General features: G+C 45.7%; 2 protein-coding genes across 3 annotated transcripts; one reads left to right on the forward strand and one right to left on the reverse strand.

Moving 5' to 3' along the window:
• Positions 1 to 547: 547 nt before the first annotated feature.
• Positions 548 to 5785, reverse strand: TMEM231 (transmembrane protein 231). Its single transcript, XM_030471131.1, has 7 exons — positions 5384 to 5785; positions 5134 to 5303; positions 3998 to 4126; positions 2994 to 3137; positions 2634 to 2715; positions 2395 to 2500; positions 548 to 1546 (listed from the first exon to the last, which is right to left on the reverse strand). The coding sequence occupies exons 1-7, from the start codon at positions 5523 to 5525 to the stop codon at positions 1357 to 1359; spliced, it is 963 nt and encodes a 320-aa protein (XP_030326991.1). The 5' UTR covers positions 5526 to 5785; the 3' UTR covers positions 548 to 1356.
• On the forward strand, positions 5637 to 15118 carry GABARAPL2 (GABA type A receptor associated protein like 2). 2 transcript variants are annotated; one of them, XM_030471136.1, is made up of 5 exons: positions 5814 to 5894; positions 5933 to 5981; positions 6223 to 6278; positions 12366 to 12538; positions 14543 to 15118. In XM_030471136.1, the coding sequence occupies exons 2-5, from the start codon at positions 5948 to 5950 to the stop codon at positions 14631 to 14633; spliced, it is 354 nt and encodes a 117-aa protein (XP_030326996.1). In that variant the 5' UTR covers positions 5814 to 5894; positions 5933 to 5947; the 3' UTR covers positions 14634 to 15118. The 2 variants fall into 2 exon arrangements, with proteins under 2 accessions (XP_030326995.1, XP_030326996.1); XM_030471135.1 differs by having other exon boundaries at positions 5637 to 5981.
• The last annotated feature ends 231 nt before the right edge of the window (positions 15119 to 15349 follow it).

The following is a 15349-nucleotide window of genomic DNA, read 5'->3' on the forward strand; positions in this document are numbered from 1 at the left end:
ACTATCACCACTGCAAGGAAGAAGAGCTGGGACTACAGCAGACAAGATGTATGTCAGCACGAGATACCCTGTGCGGTGCTGAGAACACTGAAAAGCAGTGGACAGTTGCTGTGACTGTGCACTCAGATATGAAGCCAACTGCCAGTAGTCCTCAGCTGCCAGGTACAGACTTCGCAGAGTAGACTGGAGATTTCTGGAGTAGGTAGTTCTCTAAACTGCCAGGACGCTGAATCCCAGAGGACAACGGCCCAAAGGTGGCCTACTGCTGTACACGTTGCTCTTTCACGTTTCATAGCTGCACCATGTCTTAAGACTTAAAGAGAACCAAAGACACTCAGAATTTAACTAGCACCTAAAGTTCTTTTACTCTATCCTGCCATAACACGGCTTTGCTAGAACTACAAAACTGAAAACGTAACGGAAATTTCATTGGTTTCCATTTTAAGCTTGTCTAGAATAAAAAGTAAGCTCAGAAAGAGAAAATAAAACTAAATAATCTTCCTTACCACCCCCACTAAGAAAGAAGGACATACCAGTGCTCACCAGGTGATAATAATTGATTTAATTTTTATTTATTCTAAGTTATCATTTAAGTTCTGAAAGTAATTTTTCACTTGCTTCGGAACTCTGAAGCTTCTCTGGTAGGTTTTTCTTGTTGTTGTTGCTAGTGTTCTTTAAACAAATATCAGGCTTCTCTGTTTTACTATTCCCAATTCACCATTAATGGTGTAGTGCTACAGTAATAACGCCAACAGCATGATTGGGCAAACCTTGCAGACATTACCACCCACAACCTAGTTTCTCACATCAACCTCGAATTTATCCATTATCCAACTTAACACCTAAACTGCTGAGCATGTATAGCCACAGTTATGGAAGTGTGACTCCAATGGCAACTCATCCATACACTTCTTCACATTCCTTATATTTTTTCCTTTCATAGTGCATATAAATGCATGTACAAATAGCTCTTGGCAGAACTCTACCTCAGCAGTGAATTAATTTACAAGACAGTAAAAACAGCTTATGTTGTTACTGTTGGCATGTTATTTTCAGTCTTCAAGGTTTAGCAAAATCAAGATCATGCAAAAGCAGTCTCATTGCTTTCTACTGTTTTTTTAAGTGTTCCAGTTGCAAAAAAATAACTAGGTTCTTCTTCTGTCAAAAATACAAAACTTTTCAGTCCCAAAGCAGTGTTCCCAGAGAAACAGATGAATGAACATGTATTTGAAAAAAGCACAAACAGAACATACTTGGAACATACCTACGAAGTTTGATCTTCCTAAGTAAAAAACATATTAAGTCAGGGATCTGTTTTTTGAACTGCATTTCTTTAAAGTATTTTCAGGCATCTCCTCAGGACTGGTGCTGTTTGTAGGACAGTACTGGAGACTCTGGCAGAACTGGTGTTACTGAAGTTGTAGTCAACACATGATTTTGGAATATAAACATTTTAATCCTACCAAACACCCAAAGGAAGATAAGGAGAATGCTGACATACTGGATCCAGGCAAATTTAATCACTTCCCAAAATCCTGGCTGATATTTAAAGAAAGTCAAGGAGTGTTCAAGAAGAAGCTTCTGCTACTACCACTGCAATAACTCAACAAAGGAATTTCAAGGTGGAAAGGCAAAACTTCTTGTTAACAAAACTTGTTAAGACATCAGTTCATGTGGCGAACGCAAAGCTTTTTACCATAGTATGCAACAACAGTTGCAGAGAATGTCTATCCTAGAAGACATTTAAATCAATACTCTGCAAAGTGCATACTTTGTCCCTGACTCACCAGAAAGTAGTTATTGATAGTACTCAAGTGTGCTCCATACGAATTCTTTTAAACACAGGCTTGTTCTTGTCAGAGAAAATGAGTAAAAAGCATAATGAATGAAGAATTATTTTATAGGGAAAAAAAATCAGGTATGTCTGCACATGCAACAGATTTGCCGCATCCACTGCAGGGGTTATGATTTGGTGAGCTTACCTTGAATTCAGATTTCTAATTATTTGCTTTAAGTCAGAGAATACAGTATTGTGCTTTGCTAGTGGCATCTACGACACATTGCCACAGCAGGTGCTGCAGCAGCAAAGCAAGACTTCCTAAGGATATTCACTGTAAATGGCTAAGAAACTGCCATAAAGGCCAGTATAGAAAGGCTGAAAAGCAATGTGGGTTCCCAGCAGAGAAAGACAAAAAGTGGTTATGCAAGGAGAACCATCTGGAGGAAAGGGCAAGTAGGTATTCAGTTAGCTCCAGAAGTATAGCATTTGCTTAGATAACAAAGAAGAGGTTCAGCAACAAGTCTAGAAGAAAAGAGTTTTCATCTGGCCTATATGTGAAGGCCTAAATAATGCAACCCTGTTATGTCACACTTTATGCAGTTTTCAAAGGATATAATATAACTTCCACTGGGTAATGAATAGTTGCATTAATGATAAATGGTGTATCTGTTGCTCTTCCAGCCATCCAGAGAGGGTTGGGATCTGAAAAGACTGTTGTAACTAAAATGGGGAAAGGAAACACCCAGGTTAAGGGGCTTTTCAGTCTTAATACAGAGCTCAAATCCTCACAGAACAGCTGCCAGTATGAGAACTACTGCTGCCCTGTAATTCACAGCTGTACATTCAGGCTTACCATTTCTATCCCAATATGCTGCAATGATGTTTGTTAGATCATAGTCACTCGCAAAGGGACTTGTGCCATTCACCACAGACACCTGTTACAACAAAGAGATACTTGCATTATTTGTCCACTCTTCAAGGAAGTAACTCTACCAAGTTTTTTTATGCCAAGTAACCATGCCCTTGAAGGAATGCACATACTGAACATTTTGGCAGATTAACTAGATCCACCTTTCAGCCTAACAAGAAAACACCAGTTCCAAAGTTCTGCGGTCCACTCTGTGCAAGAGCATGAATAATTAGGGTGTCACCTACGGCACTAGGAGGATAAAGAGAGGGGAGAATTGATGGAGAAGGAAAAAAGTTTCCTCACGTTGTATCTGGTATCCAGTCCACAACAGTTAAGTAATTGCCTCTGATTCAGTTTCAGGTCTCCATTCATATAGAGCTGAGACCCTGGCACAGGAGAAAAATACTGAAGAAAAGCCATGCTCTGCATCACAAGCGTTGACATCCTCTGAAATGGTGAACATGAGAGAAGAGAATTTAGGGGGGGGTGGGGAACACAACGCACTTTTCTAATTCTTTGTATCTACATAATTTCTGCATGGATTTTATTTTTTTCTTGACTCCCAGTTTCAGACTGTCACATTAGTCTAAACAAGGGAACACAAAATAAGAAATATTAATTACTTTTCAGGGTTTTTTTGAAAGTGAACTACCTTACTTGTAGTGTTAACTTGTGAGTTAACTAACTTTATAAACCAAACAGTTCCATGGGAAATTCAGTGAAGTCCAGCAATCTGTGGCTAATGACAGAAAGATTCAATTTGCCATAACGTGAAAAGCAGCAAGATGACTAAACACATTCATTGGAGACACACTTTAAAATACTCAAGCAGTCAAAGCCAGCTAAGGACTCCTGCTGTGCAGGAAGGACCAAACAAGTTCCTTCGCCCTTATCTCAATCACCACTCAGTCTGAAGGAAAATTTTCTTATTTACTGTAAAACAAAGGTGCTGTGAATATCGGAACTGTCTGTGATACTAATCACTGACCTGAAACTCCAGCACAAATTCAGGACTGCCAGGCCTTTACTCTGGGCCTCATAGGTTTGAGAATGTTTTCTACACCACACACCAAAATCCAAAATGAAACCAAACCAAAACCAAGACACACAAAACGTATCAAAAGATGCAACAGAGCTAGACTTGGAATGACCCAGCAGAGGAGGAGAAAATTAAATATTTGTTACTAGAATAAAACTTTTAGATAGTAATTTCAAATACGGAAAGGTTCTTTCATGCTTTGCATAACCACTGCTGGAATATTACATTGGGTCTAAATGTCACAACAAATAAAATTAGAAATGCTCACATAAAGCTGGTAGGAAAAAAGTAGAATCAGCTGAACACCAATTACATGCTCTGTAGGTTGCAGCGGAAGTTCCAATCTAAAATGCAACTGATCCATTTTGCCATCTTGGTTTTTGTCTTCTTCTCTAGTCTAGAAGAACCAATAAGATTTTCAGTTGTTTTTTTGAAAATGGAAACTTCTTTTAGAAAGAAAACCAAAGGTAAAACCCCAGGGGATCTCCACAACTGCAGCATGCACGTACTGAGGAAGCAGATAAACCACTGTTAGCAAAGCAATAAAAAGCTGCTTGACTTTATTAGACACAGGACTAGAAGCTGCAGCTTTGTCTGTTATACAACATCTCATATGCCCCCCAGGGACAGAAAGCATATCAGACTCTTCAAGGTCTCTTCTGCCCTATGCCATTCCAACCATCTCCCCTGCATGCTACAAAGCACACCTTACTGCTGGATCTTCTGTCACATCCTGTGCAAGTGTGTGACTGATGGTCAGGCTTTTGCCTCTTGCCATTGCAGTCTGCCTCTTAATGGCCTCTGCATGCCAATTCCTGGTTATAAGCCATGGCTTGCCACACTTCTGTGCCACAAATGCCCAGCACTTCAGCTATCTGGATGCATAACAGGACCATAACAGAGGAAATGCAGAAAAATAACTGCCACTGTTGAATCCCAGAAGGAATAGCAGCAGGGCAGAAGCCACGCAGCTTAGAAAGCACATACCTGCTTTCAAAACCAGGGGCTACCGAGCAACCCCCCCAAACTTCAGACCATGACAAGCCATGTGGAGGATCAAGGGAGCAACAAATTCGAGTGAACTGATGTGTTCATGCAAACCACCAGTAGTGCTTAGGGACATGGTTTAGTGGTGGAGTTGGTACTGTTAGGTTAACGGTTGGACTTGATGATCTTAAGGGTCTTTTCCAACCTAAATGATTCTACAACACTGAGAGGAAGTAAAACCGGACTGGTTAAAAAGCACTTGTCCCGAGTGAGTTTTGGTGTGAGGCACAAAGTGACACACGAAGCTGCTGCTACTGGAAGGCAGCAGAGCAGGACAGGCCTCGTGCTCACAGCACCACCAGCACCAGCCCCGGCCCTGCTGTCCCCGGCGCCCCTCTCCCGCCCGGGCAGGCCTACCGACAGCAGCGGGACCCGCAGCCGCTCCCCCTGCAGCCTGTTGAACGCTGGGAACGTGCTCCACGCCAAGAAGCTGCCGGGGCTGGGCCCGGTGGTGGCCACGAGGAGCAGCTCGTACCGGAACCGCACCGTGGGCTGCTCCAGGTACGAGCTCTGCTTCAGCCAGAAACCTGCGGGCAGAGGAACCGCGAGGGCTCAGCGCCGCCCGGGCCGGGCCGCTCCGGGCCGCGCGCGGTGCGGTGGCGCTCACCGTGGCTGCGGTAGGCCACGAGCAGCGGCGGCACGTAGGTGAGCAGCGTGACGAGCAGCAGCGCCAGCGCGGCGGCGGAGCAGAGCCCGGCGCGGTACCGCGTGTGCAGCGCGGGGTGCGAGAACAGCTCCACGGCCGCCATCGCCCCGCGCCCTCACCGTGGCAACGGCGGGGCCCGGACTGACGGGGCGCCGCGCCTATCAGCAGCCCAGGCGCCGAGGGGAGCGGGCGCGCCAGCCAATCAGCGCGCTCCGCTGCACTCCGCGGCAGACGGCTGCGCTGCGGCGGGAGCGCGCCCGGGACCGGCAGCGGCGGCGGCGCCTCGAGCAGCCCGGGCGGGGCCGAGCGGCCTCGCACCCGGCAGGCGGCGGCCCGCCCGCCACGGCCCCGCCCGCCGGAAGCGCTGCGCCCGGGCGGTTGCTAGGGAACCGGCGAGCCGGAAGTCCCGCCCGCCGAGCCGCGGTGTTGTTGTTGTGACAGGCACCGTGACAGCGCCAGGCCCGGCCCGAGCCCCGCCGCCCGCACACGGGCCCCGCTGCCGGCTCCGCGTCCCGCCGCCGCACCATGAAGTGGATGTTCAAGGAGGACCACGCGCTGGGTAAGGCTGGGCCGGGGCCGGGCGCTGCTCGCCGCCTCCCGTGTCGCTGCGTGCCCCGGTTGGCCCCGCGGGCCGGCCTGTCTGTGCACGGACAGCCGCCGCGTCCCCCGCCGCGGTGCCCGGGGGACGCCTCCCGAGCAGCCGGAGCCCCCCTCCGCGGCTCGTGGGCTGCCGTCCCTGCGGGCCCGGGGCACGGCGGTGCCGTTACCGTGCACTGACTAACGGCGAGTTTTGTCCACAGAGCACAGATGTGTCGAGTCGGCAAAAATCCGAGCCAAATACCCTGACCGTGTGCCGGTGAGTAACCGAGCCAGCTGCATCGGACTGCTGGGAGGCAGAGCTGGTCCCATCCCGCCCTCATTTGATCAGATCCTACTAAGGAAATGCATCTTCCCTTGTGTGCCCTTAGGTGTTTTAAAGAGGCCCCAAACACATCTGACTAACCCTAACCCTTCCTCTGCCCTGGTGCAAGAGTGCATGACTTTCTAAACATTTTTCAAGGCATGTTTATGGTTTATCAGTGTCCTGATTTTGTCTAATGGCAATTATATCCCAGCAAATACCTTCAGTGTCCTGAGGATTAATTCTGTGCCCAATCCCAAGAGCAGTAAGTTCTTTAAACTTTGACAATCTTCCATCCTGGCTTTATGAAGAAGGTGATTTTTCCTCATGTATTCATACCTATACCCTGTTGTTTGAAGAGCCAGTGCAAGTGGTGATCCCTCCTTTTTGCATTAATACCTCCCTACCTGCTAAATAGTAAACGACCTTTCCTCTTCACACCATAATTCCTTTTATCGTGGTTCAGTGAAATGACCACACTTCACATCTTTGTTACAGTTAGCAACACGTCCACCTGCTTGGGAGTAAAATTTCCCACATCTAATCTGACCACGGGCCAGTTGGTGCCACTTCTGACTGACCTTTTGGTAAATAGCATCCATCAGGCAGTGCAGCCCAGAGGAGAACCTCTAATCCCATTGACTTTCCCTGGTGCTGAGCTGCACCTAGTCACAGCACGTTCTCCAGCTGCAGTCTGGCAGGCTGAGCTGATCCTTGCTGTTCTCTGCTTGGCTAGCTACCCCATCACGTCCATTTCAAGAATATTCCTCATGACCGTAGGGGATAAAGAGACATTGAAACTCACAGTATGAGTCAGAATTACATGATGCTGTATCAGGAATGGACAGCAAGGTGTGCCTGGATACAGGAATTAAATCTCAAATTGCAGTGTGATGCTTTGGCTGGGCCAGTACGATTCCAGTTGAGCCATGTACCTTTCACAAAATAGTTACAAGTATATTTTTGGCATTTAATAGTCAGAAGTGTTTTTCAGAGTTACTGAATGTTTCCTGCTTTCCAGGTTATAGCTTACATAGAGGTCAAAGTGGTTTCAGTTCTCAGCTGCTGTATCTGTCTACGTGGATTTAGAGATATTTCAGTGATTCAAACCTATTAAGAACAGCCTGAGTCTGTCTGAGGGTGGACCGTATAGGAATAAAATGGGAGGTGAAAGAAATTCATGCTTGCTAAGCACTGAAATCTTAAATTTGCCTGGGGAGTCACGTGGTCTAAGGGTTAGTGGTATCTGTAAGTTTTACTGGAAGCAGTTCACCAACAGCGTTGACTTCCATTTATAACAGTTTCTGCGTTATGAAGCTAAAATGCCAAGTGCGTTATTGTAATCTTAAAAATACAAAAGTATCAGTTGTTAAGGCTTCAGTATGCCTTTCAGGCTGTTCTTGGACCACTTTACAGTTCCCTCATACTGAATTGCAGGGGGCAGCTCCTGCTTCTGTAGGCAGATCTGAAGAAATTTTAAGGGAAGCCCTCTCCACATCATAGGATAGCGTATTTTGTATATTTGCTTGGGCACTACCAGGATGTTGTAGCAATGGGGAATGCAAAGCTAAGGAATGGAGACAGTGGAACCTCTTGTAAGCCTTATTTCCTCAAAAACCGTAATTTTTCCTTCAAGAACTAGCCTGTGTGGAGCAATAAGCACCAGGTCCTTTCCACAAGTAATACTTAATTCTTCTTCCTGTACCTGTTGCTTTCTCTTTGGTTTGTTTGTGGCCATGTGTCCTTCCTGTAGTCAATTTCTGATTTCCTAACACGAAGTAAGATACTAATGTCAGTCCAGCATAATACAAAGTAGAGAAGAGCATCAGTGAGTCCTACCTTGACAACAGTAACACAGTGGAATGAACAATATGCCTTAGAGTGCAGTTATATTCAGAATAACACATGTGAAAATAAATTTAAAAAAATCTGGTTTCCAGTGGTAACTCAGTTATCGCAGACCTGAGTCTACGGACATCCTGAAACAGTGATTAGCACAGGCAGTGTTTTTTTCAGACTTGCAGACAAAAGCCTGTTGATGCTGCAAACATCATCTTATCCAGGCATCTCTGCTTCGGTCCCTTCCTGCTGGCTTCTGCCAAACACTGTGGTATAGCCAGAGAATATCCCAGTTCCTGAGGTGGCCGAGCAGCACAAGCAAAGCTTGTGGGTTGTTTTTTCTTTTCCTAATTATTTACTTCATTTTTTTTTCCTTACAGCCTACATACCCAATCTGGCTGTCATTCATACAGGGCTAAAACCTGCACCTTACTGGTATGGCTTCACTGCTGTCCCGTAACTTTAGCCAATCAGCTGAAGCTGTAATTAACATGAGCTGCATACACTGCTGGATTAGCACTGTAAGTCTGGTACAGCAGAGGCACACACAGCCTCACGTCACAGCACCTTTCTGGGGGTTTGGTGGGGGGCTCAGCTGGCAGCGTGGCAGGCCCGCTGCTGTTCCAGCGTGCTGCAGCCACGCTTCACTTCTCCTCCTCGAGGCCTTGTTGAAGTGCTTGGTGGCTAGCTGTGGGCTGTCAATAGTCACTGCTGGATTAGTTACAGAAATGCAGAGGACATGGATGTAAATCAAAAGCAGTACTGCAAAGCACTGTGAAAAATGAACATGTGGTCTGTGGCCAACTAGAACCTTGCATTATACCGCAACTCACACTGCAGTATCAGAGTTTGACTATTCAGATACAAGGTGGCTTCGTCAGCTCTGCACCGAGCTCCCTAAAGGATGCCTGTGCCTCTATTTAGCAAGGCAGTTTCTGATGTAAAAGTACTAATGAATACTGTAATGCTCTAGATGGAAGCCTGAAAGCCATTCCGGCATATCTCGTTTGTGCACGACAGATGAAATGGCAGATCTAATACTAGACTAGGCTGGTGCTTCTCTCTCCCATTTACCTAAATTTTGATTTTGTAGTTTCAGTGTTACTGAAATTTATTTCTAATATTTCTTTCTCTTTGGGTTTTTTTCCTTTTGCTGTATGCTACACGCAGGCAGTTGGTTGTGTCATCTGTTAGGGGCAGCTTCGGGCATTGTTTAAAGAAGACGGTTAAGCTGGAAGGGTGGGAGAGGTGTGTATATTAGACCTGTGTTTCTTTGTATTGTGGGATTTTATTTAGCCCCATGACAGTTTAAACAAAGATAGGCCATGCTTGTCGCAACTTGGAACTGCATGTAACAAGATTGCAAGCAATGATGGTCATGTCCTGTGAGTCGCAGGTGAGGACTCTGGGTTTGTCTGGGTTGGAGAGAAGGAGGCTCAGGGTTACCTCATTGCTCTCTTCAGCTTCCCGAGGAGGGGACATGGAGGCGGGGGGCAGTGTTGGGATCCAGGGACAGGGCACATGGGAATGATTCAAAGCTGCATCAGAGGAGGTTGAGACTTGACATTAGAAAGCATTTCCTTACTGTGAGGATGGTCAAACAGTGCAACAGACTTTCTAGAGGTGGTTGATGCCCCAGGCCTGTCAGTGTTGAAGAGGCAGTTGGACAATGCCCTGAGTAACGTGCTTTAATTTTTGGTCGGCCCTGAATTGGTCAGGCAGTTAGACCAGATGATTGCTGTTGAACTAGTCTGTTCTATTCTACCTTCTTTTTACATTGTGACAGTGACAAAACAAAGCAAGCAGCATCTGTACAAAGGGAATGCACTTCCTCAGATCACCTGCCATTGATCAGGTGCCAGAGCTGCACCCTGGTTAAATTTTTCATGACTCCTTTACAGCTGAGTGGGGCAAGAAGGAATATGGTTAAATGATTCTTCAGTTTTTTACTATCACCTAGAGTAAGTGAGAAGACAGAAGTCCTGGACTCCTTCCCTCAATCACCAGTTAAAGTGAAGTAGTGCAGACAAGCCACTCTTAAACTTCAAGTTCTCAAGCTGCCATGCTTCAAACACCTCAGGAGATGCCAATTCCTCTCCTACTCCTGACCCAACCTTTTGTCACAGAATACACTATTTTTGGCTAATGCACATGGGGAACTTTTTAAAACACACTGAAAATTACCCATATTTAAACACAATAGGACATTAGTGTCCTGGTATGAATAAATCACAGAATCGCAGAAGGGTTGTGGTGGGAAGGGACTTCTGGAGGTTCATCTGGTCCAACCCCCTGCTCCAGCAGGGCCACCTACTCCCAGCTGCCCAGGACAGTGTCCCTGGAGCATCTCCAAGCTGGGAGACTCCAGAACTTCCCTGGGCAGCCTCTGCCCGTGCTCCGTCACCCACACAGTAAGAAGTGTTTCCTGATGTTCAGAGGGAACCTCCTGTGCTTCAGTTTGTGCCCATCACCTCCTGTCCCATCACTGGGTACCACGGAAAGCCGCCTGGCTCCATTTTCTTTAGGCTCTCCCTTCAGGTATTTATAAACACTGGTAAGATTCCCCTGAGCGTTCTCTTCTCCAGGCTGAACACTCCCAGCTCTCAGCCTTTCCTCTCATGAGAGATGCTCCAATCCCTTAAACAGCTTGGAGGCTCTTTGTTGGACTCTCTCCAGTATGTCCATGTCTCTCCTGTACTGAGGAGCCCAGAACTGGACACAGCACATAGGTGTGGCTTCACCAGTGCCAGTCCAGGGGAAGGATCACCTACCTGGGCCTGCTGGCAATACTTGCAGCCCATGATACCATCAGCCTTCTTTGCTGCCAGGGCACGCTGCTGGCTCATTCTCAACTTGGAGTCCACATCACAGTAATTTCATCTCATCCGTGTACAAAAGGTTAAAAGATGTGTATGACTTCCTGTCACAGATTTCTTTTAGGCATATTGCATCTTTTCACCCCATGACTCTCAAAAGGCAGAGAAAGTTCTGAGCCAGTTGGAAACCTGTAACGAGTGGTGTCCCTCAGGGATCGGTGTTGGGTCCGGTCCTGTTCAACATCTTTGTCGGCGACATGGACAGTGGGATTGAGTGCGCCCTCAGCAAGTTTGCCGATGACACGAAGCTGTGTGGTTCGGTTGATACGCTGGAGGGAAGGGATGCCATCCAGAGGGACCTTGACACGCTTGTGAGGTGGGCCGATGCCAACCTTATGAAGTTTAACCAAGCCAAGTGCAAGGTCCTACACCTGGGTTGGGGCAATCCCAGGCACTGCTACAGGCTGGGCAGAGAAGAGATTCAGAGCAGCCCTGCAGAGAAGGACTTGGGGGTGTTGGTTGACGAGAAGCTTAACATGAGCCGGCTGCAGTGTGCGCTTGCAGCCCAGAAACCAACCGTATCCTGGGCTGCATCAAAAGAAGCGTGGCCAGCAGGTCGAAGGAGGTGATCCTGCCCCTCTACTCTGCTCTTGTGAGACCTCACTTGGAGTACTGCATACAGTTCTGGTGTCCTCAACATAAAAAGGACATGGAGCTGTTGGAGCGAGTCCAGAGGAGGGCCACGAGGATGATAAGAGGGCTGGAGCACCTCCCGTATGAAGACAGGCTGAGAGAGTTGGGGCTGTTCAGCCTGGAGAAGAGAAGGCTGCATGGAGACCTCATAGCAGCCTTCCAGTATCTGAAGGGGGTCTACAAGGATGCTGGGGAGGGACTCTTCCTTAGGGACTGTAGTGGTAGGACAAGGGGTAATGGGTTCAAACTTAAACAGGGGAAGTTTAGACTAGATATAAGGAAGAAGTTCTTTACAGTGAGGGTGGTGAAGCACTGGAATGGGTTGCCCAGGGAGGTTGTGGATGCTCCATCCCTGGCGGTGTTCAAGGCCAGGTTGGACAGAGCCTTGAACCACGTGGTTTAGGGCAAGGTGTCCCTGCCCATGGCAGGGGGGTTGGAACTAGATGATCTTAAGGTCCTTTCCAACCCTTACGATTCTATGATTCTATGATTCTATATGAATACAGGTTTCAGTGCAGTTTAAGATCAGGTTTTACAGTGCTGAACTAGTCTTACCTCTCATTTGGCTGTGGTCAAGAAACTGTTGTTCCTCCCCTCTGCTCACTGTTGTAAGCCTGCACCAGGAAGTGGTTTCTGAAAGCTGTCTAGTTATAGCAACCCTGAAAAGCCTGACCTTCACACCTGCACTTTACAGGTCATAGTGGAAAAGGTCTCAGGATCTCAGATTGTTGACATTGACAAGAGGAAGTACTTAGTTCCATCTGACATCACCGTGGCCCAGTTCATGTGGATCATCAGGAAGAGGATTCAACTGCCGTCTGAGAAAGCAATATTCCTCTTTGTAGACAAGACTGTCCCACAATCCAGGTGAGAAGCTATTCACTTGGTATTCAGAACGATGTCTGCAAGCCTGTGTGTACCAGAAGGACAGAAACTCCCCTCTTTGAGGCTTATCTGATGATTTTAGGAGGGGTTTGGTTACGTCTTAGTCTCACTGTGATAGGGTTGGGTTTTTTTGTCATGAGTTTGATAAACATCTTATTTCTTGAGGTAGGCTGAAAGGAAAGGTGACTGAAAAAATCTATTTATGATTTACTTCTGTGGCAAGAGGGTGAGCTCTGGAGTTATGATGATATCTTTCAGTGCAAGAACATTGACATGATCAATGCAAAAAACCAAAATCCTTCTCAGTGTAACAGAAAGTTGCAGGTTAAAAACTCGAAGGCAAACACTATTTTTACTGAAGAAACATTATCCTGTCAGGTCACAAAGAAATTATGCTGTTACTTATTTTCTTCTATAAGCACAAAATAACTATAGAAGGGTTTTTCACACTGCTTTTAGATAGGAATAAGTTTCATTGTTGTCTGCTACATACAGAATATAGCAGAAGCAGCTACTACAGCTGCTTCATAAACGAGACAGTAGTAGTATTTGAGGAAATAGTATGTCATGATGTTACATGGTTGAGGTGTAATATTACTCTTATTAACCCTTACCTGTGTAACAGGAACAGTTCCTCCAGGTAACCTGTCCGGACTGTTAGCAATATCTTTATTTACTTTGTGATAGCAATAGGGACCTGTGAGAATCATCTTTTCCTGCTTGCTTTCTTCTGAGAGTATTAGGAATGTCATCATCTTAACAGTGCTGCAGAACTGCTAGGAACAGCAAAGAAAAAGGAAGGACACATTGTCTCATCTCACGTTCACGATGGGATGTCACGTCTGCTGGAAAAACAGGGCATTGAATCTTGAATATTAATGCAAAAATGGTAACTTGTTAACAGATAAATCAAAAATCCGATCTGTTAACAGCTCTGCTCATCTTGTAGGCTGAGTTCATTACATAGAACACTAAACTCGTGATATTTTCTCGTCATCCAGAAGTTTATCTAGTGCTCACCAGTTCCCTTCATTACAAATACTGCTGCAGCTCCTCCCAGCCCCTCTCTCGGGTAAAAGCCGTGCTCATTTCCCCATCACTCAGTCTGCATCTTTCAGTTCACGACCCTTTTCTCAGTCTTGGGCAGTCTGGGAAAGGTGAGCTGAGGAGGTGTCACTTGTGCAGCTGCCCAGCATCACCTGCCCGTTCCATCTGCAGGCAGATGGTTGGAGCAGTTGTACCGGCCAAGTGCGTGCTTGGGTTTCCATTTGTTTTCGAAACACAGACATTGCCCTAAAGACCACTGCTGCTTACACTGTGAAGGGACACATGCTTGTTCAGTTACAAACATTTTCATTTGATCAGATGTTCAGAACCTTATCTCCGGAAAAAGCACTAGTTCCTGCATAACTTTTCATTTACTGCCCACGCATTTTGGTACTGGCACTGCTTGAAGTCATCACTTTTTAACAATAGAGAAAACAAAGCTTTTGCTCCGCAGAATAACCCAGAGCTCAAAGAAACAGTCCAAAAAGCACAAGGTTGGTAGAACTGAGACAAGCTGAACGTTCACGACTACACCAGGTGGAGGGAGAAATGAGGTTGCTCACACAAGATGCACAATGTTAAGGCAGCTGCATTCAAGGAAGGTGCAATGAGGCTGTTGAGCCTGGTATTAGTCACAGCATCAATAATGGGTGATTCAGAACCTGAAATACCTTTGGTGACTAATTTTCAGTAAAATAAGGAAGTATTCTGACATATGCATTTGCAAAGAACAAAACCCTAGACACTGCAGAGAGCCCAGGACCATTTTCCTAACTCAGGAGTCAACTGCTTTCATATATCCCCATTTTTGTATTTCAATTTACAGACAGATTCAGAAGTTTTAGCTTTTATTAATCCTCGTTTTTGTGAGGTTCTAACTGCTACCATTTGCAACTGTCATGATCCAAGCAAACCATTTCTCTTTTTTTCCACTTCAAGCTTAACTATGGGACAACTTTATGAGAAGGAAAAGGATGAGGATGGATTCTTGTATGTTGCCTACAGTGGAGAGAACACATTTGGTTTCTGAATGGTCGGTCCTGGCTACCATACCATCCTGCTGTGTATCTTGTAAATAGCTGATCATTTTCTGTTCTGACATCCACAGAAGTTCCTTCTATATACATGCATTTGTAACTGGATTTATTTCTTAATATATTGATAGGTCTTGTTTTATTAGACTGTTAAATTATAAAGAAGTTTTGTTGGTTTTGTGCTTTTTTTTTTTTTCTCATGCTATGAATTCCCAGAGCCTCACTCCTTTGGGGATACATCCGATGACATGGATTAAATAATAAAGCAAAGTAGTTGGGCTACTAAAACATGAAAAGAAGAATACGCATTTATTCTGTTTTGAGGTGTTAGTTTAAGAGATAAAAACATCGAATTAGTATTGGGAACACTGGATTTGCTAGCTTATCCTAAGCAAGAGCACAATGTGATCATAATCAATTGAGCTAATCTGTTCCTCTTTCTCAATTAACAAACAAGTACAATAAAAATTCCTGTCACAAACACGCAGTGGTGTCATTTCTTTACCTTAATTTTGGCCAGAAAGTTATACATCACATTTACTAGATGCTATACAGCTGCTTATATTATTTACTAGACACTGTAGAGCTTCTCAACCTTTAGTACGTGGATGACGATACAAGGAAGAAACAAGCAGCTATCTGTAGGTTCCAAAACCAGTAGCTTCAGAGCTACTAGATCTCATCAGAAGAGCATCTATCCCTGCCCACAGCC

This window comes from Strigops habroptila, chromosome Z (assembly GCF_004027225.2).
Source record: "Strigops habroptila isolate Jane chromosome Z, bStrHab1.2.pri, whole genome shotgun sequence".
Lineage (NCBI taxonomy): Eukaryota > Metazoa > Chordata > Aves > Psittaciformes > Psittacidae > Strigops > Strigops habroptila.

Bases quoted from the DNA above. Each gene is read 5' to 3' on its own strand.
- GABARAPL2 (XM_030471135.1), top strand. From the start codon at position 5,948: ATGAAGTGGATGTTCAAGGAGGACCACGCGCTGG. The intron at 6,279-12,365 runs GTGAGTAACCGA...TGCACTTTACAG, and splicing joins AATACCCTGACCGTGTGCCG to GTCATAGTGGAAAAGGTCTC. The intron at 12,539-14,542 runs GTGAGAAGCTAT...TTCCACTTCAAG, and splicing joins AAGACTGTCCCACAATCCAG to CTTAACTATGGGACAACTTT.
- TMEM231 (XM_030471131.1), bottom strand. From the start codon at position 5,525: ATGGCGGCCGTGGAGCTGTTCTCGCACCCCGCGCTGCACACGCGGTAC. The intron at 5,304-5,383 runs GTGAGCGCCACC...CTCTGCCCGCAG, and splicing joins CGTGGCCTACCGCAGCCACG to GTTTCTGGCTGAAGCAGAGC. The intron at 2,716-2,993 runs GTGAGGAAACTT...TTGTTGTAACAG, and splicing joins GACTGGATACCAGATACAAC to GTGTCTGTGGTGAATGGCAC.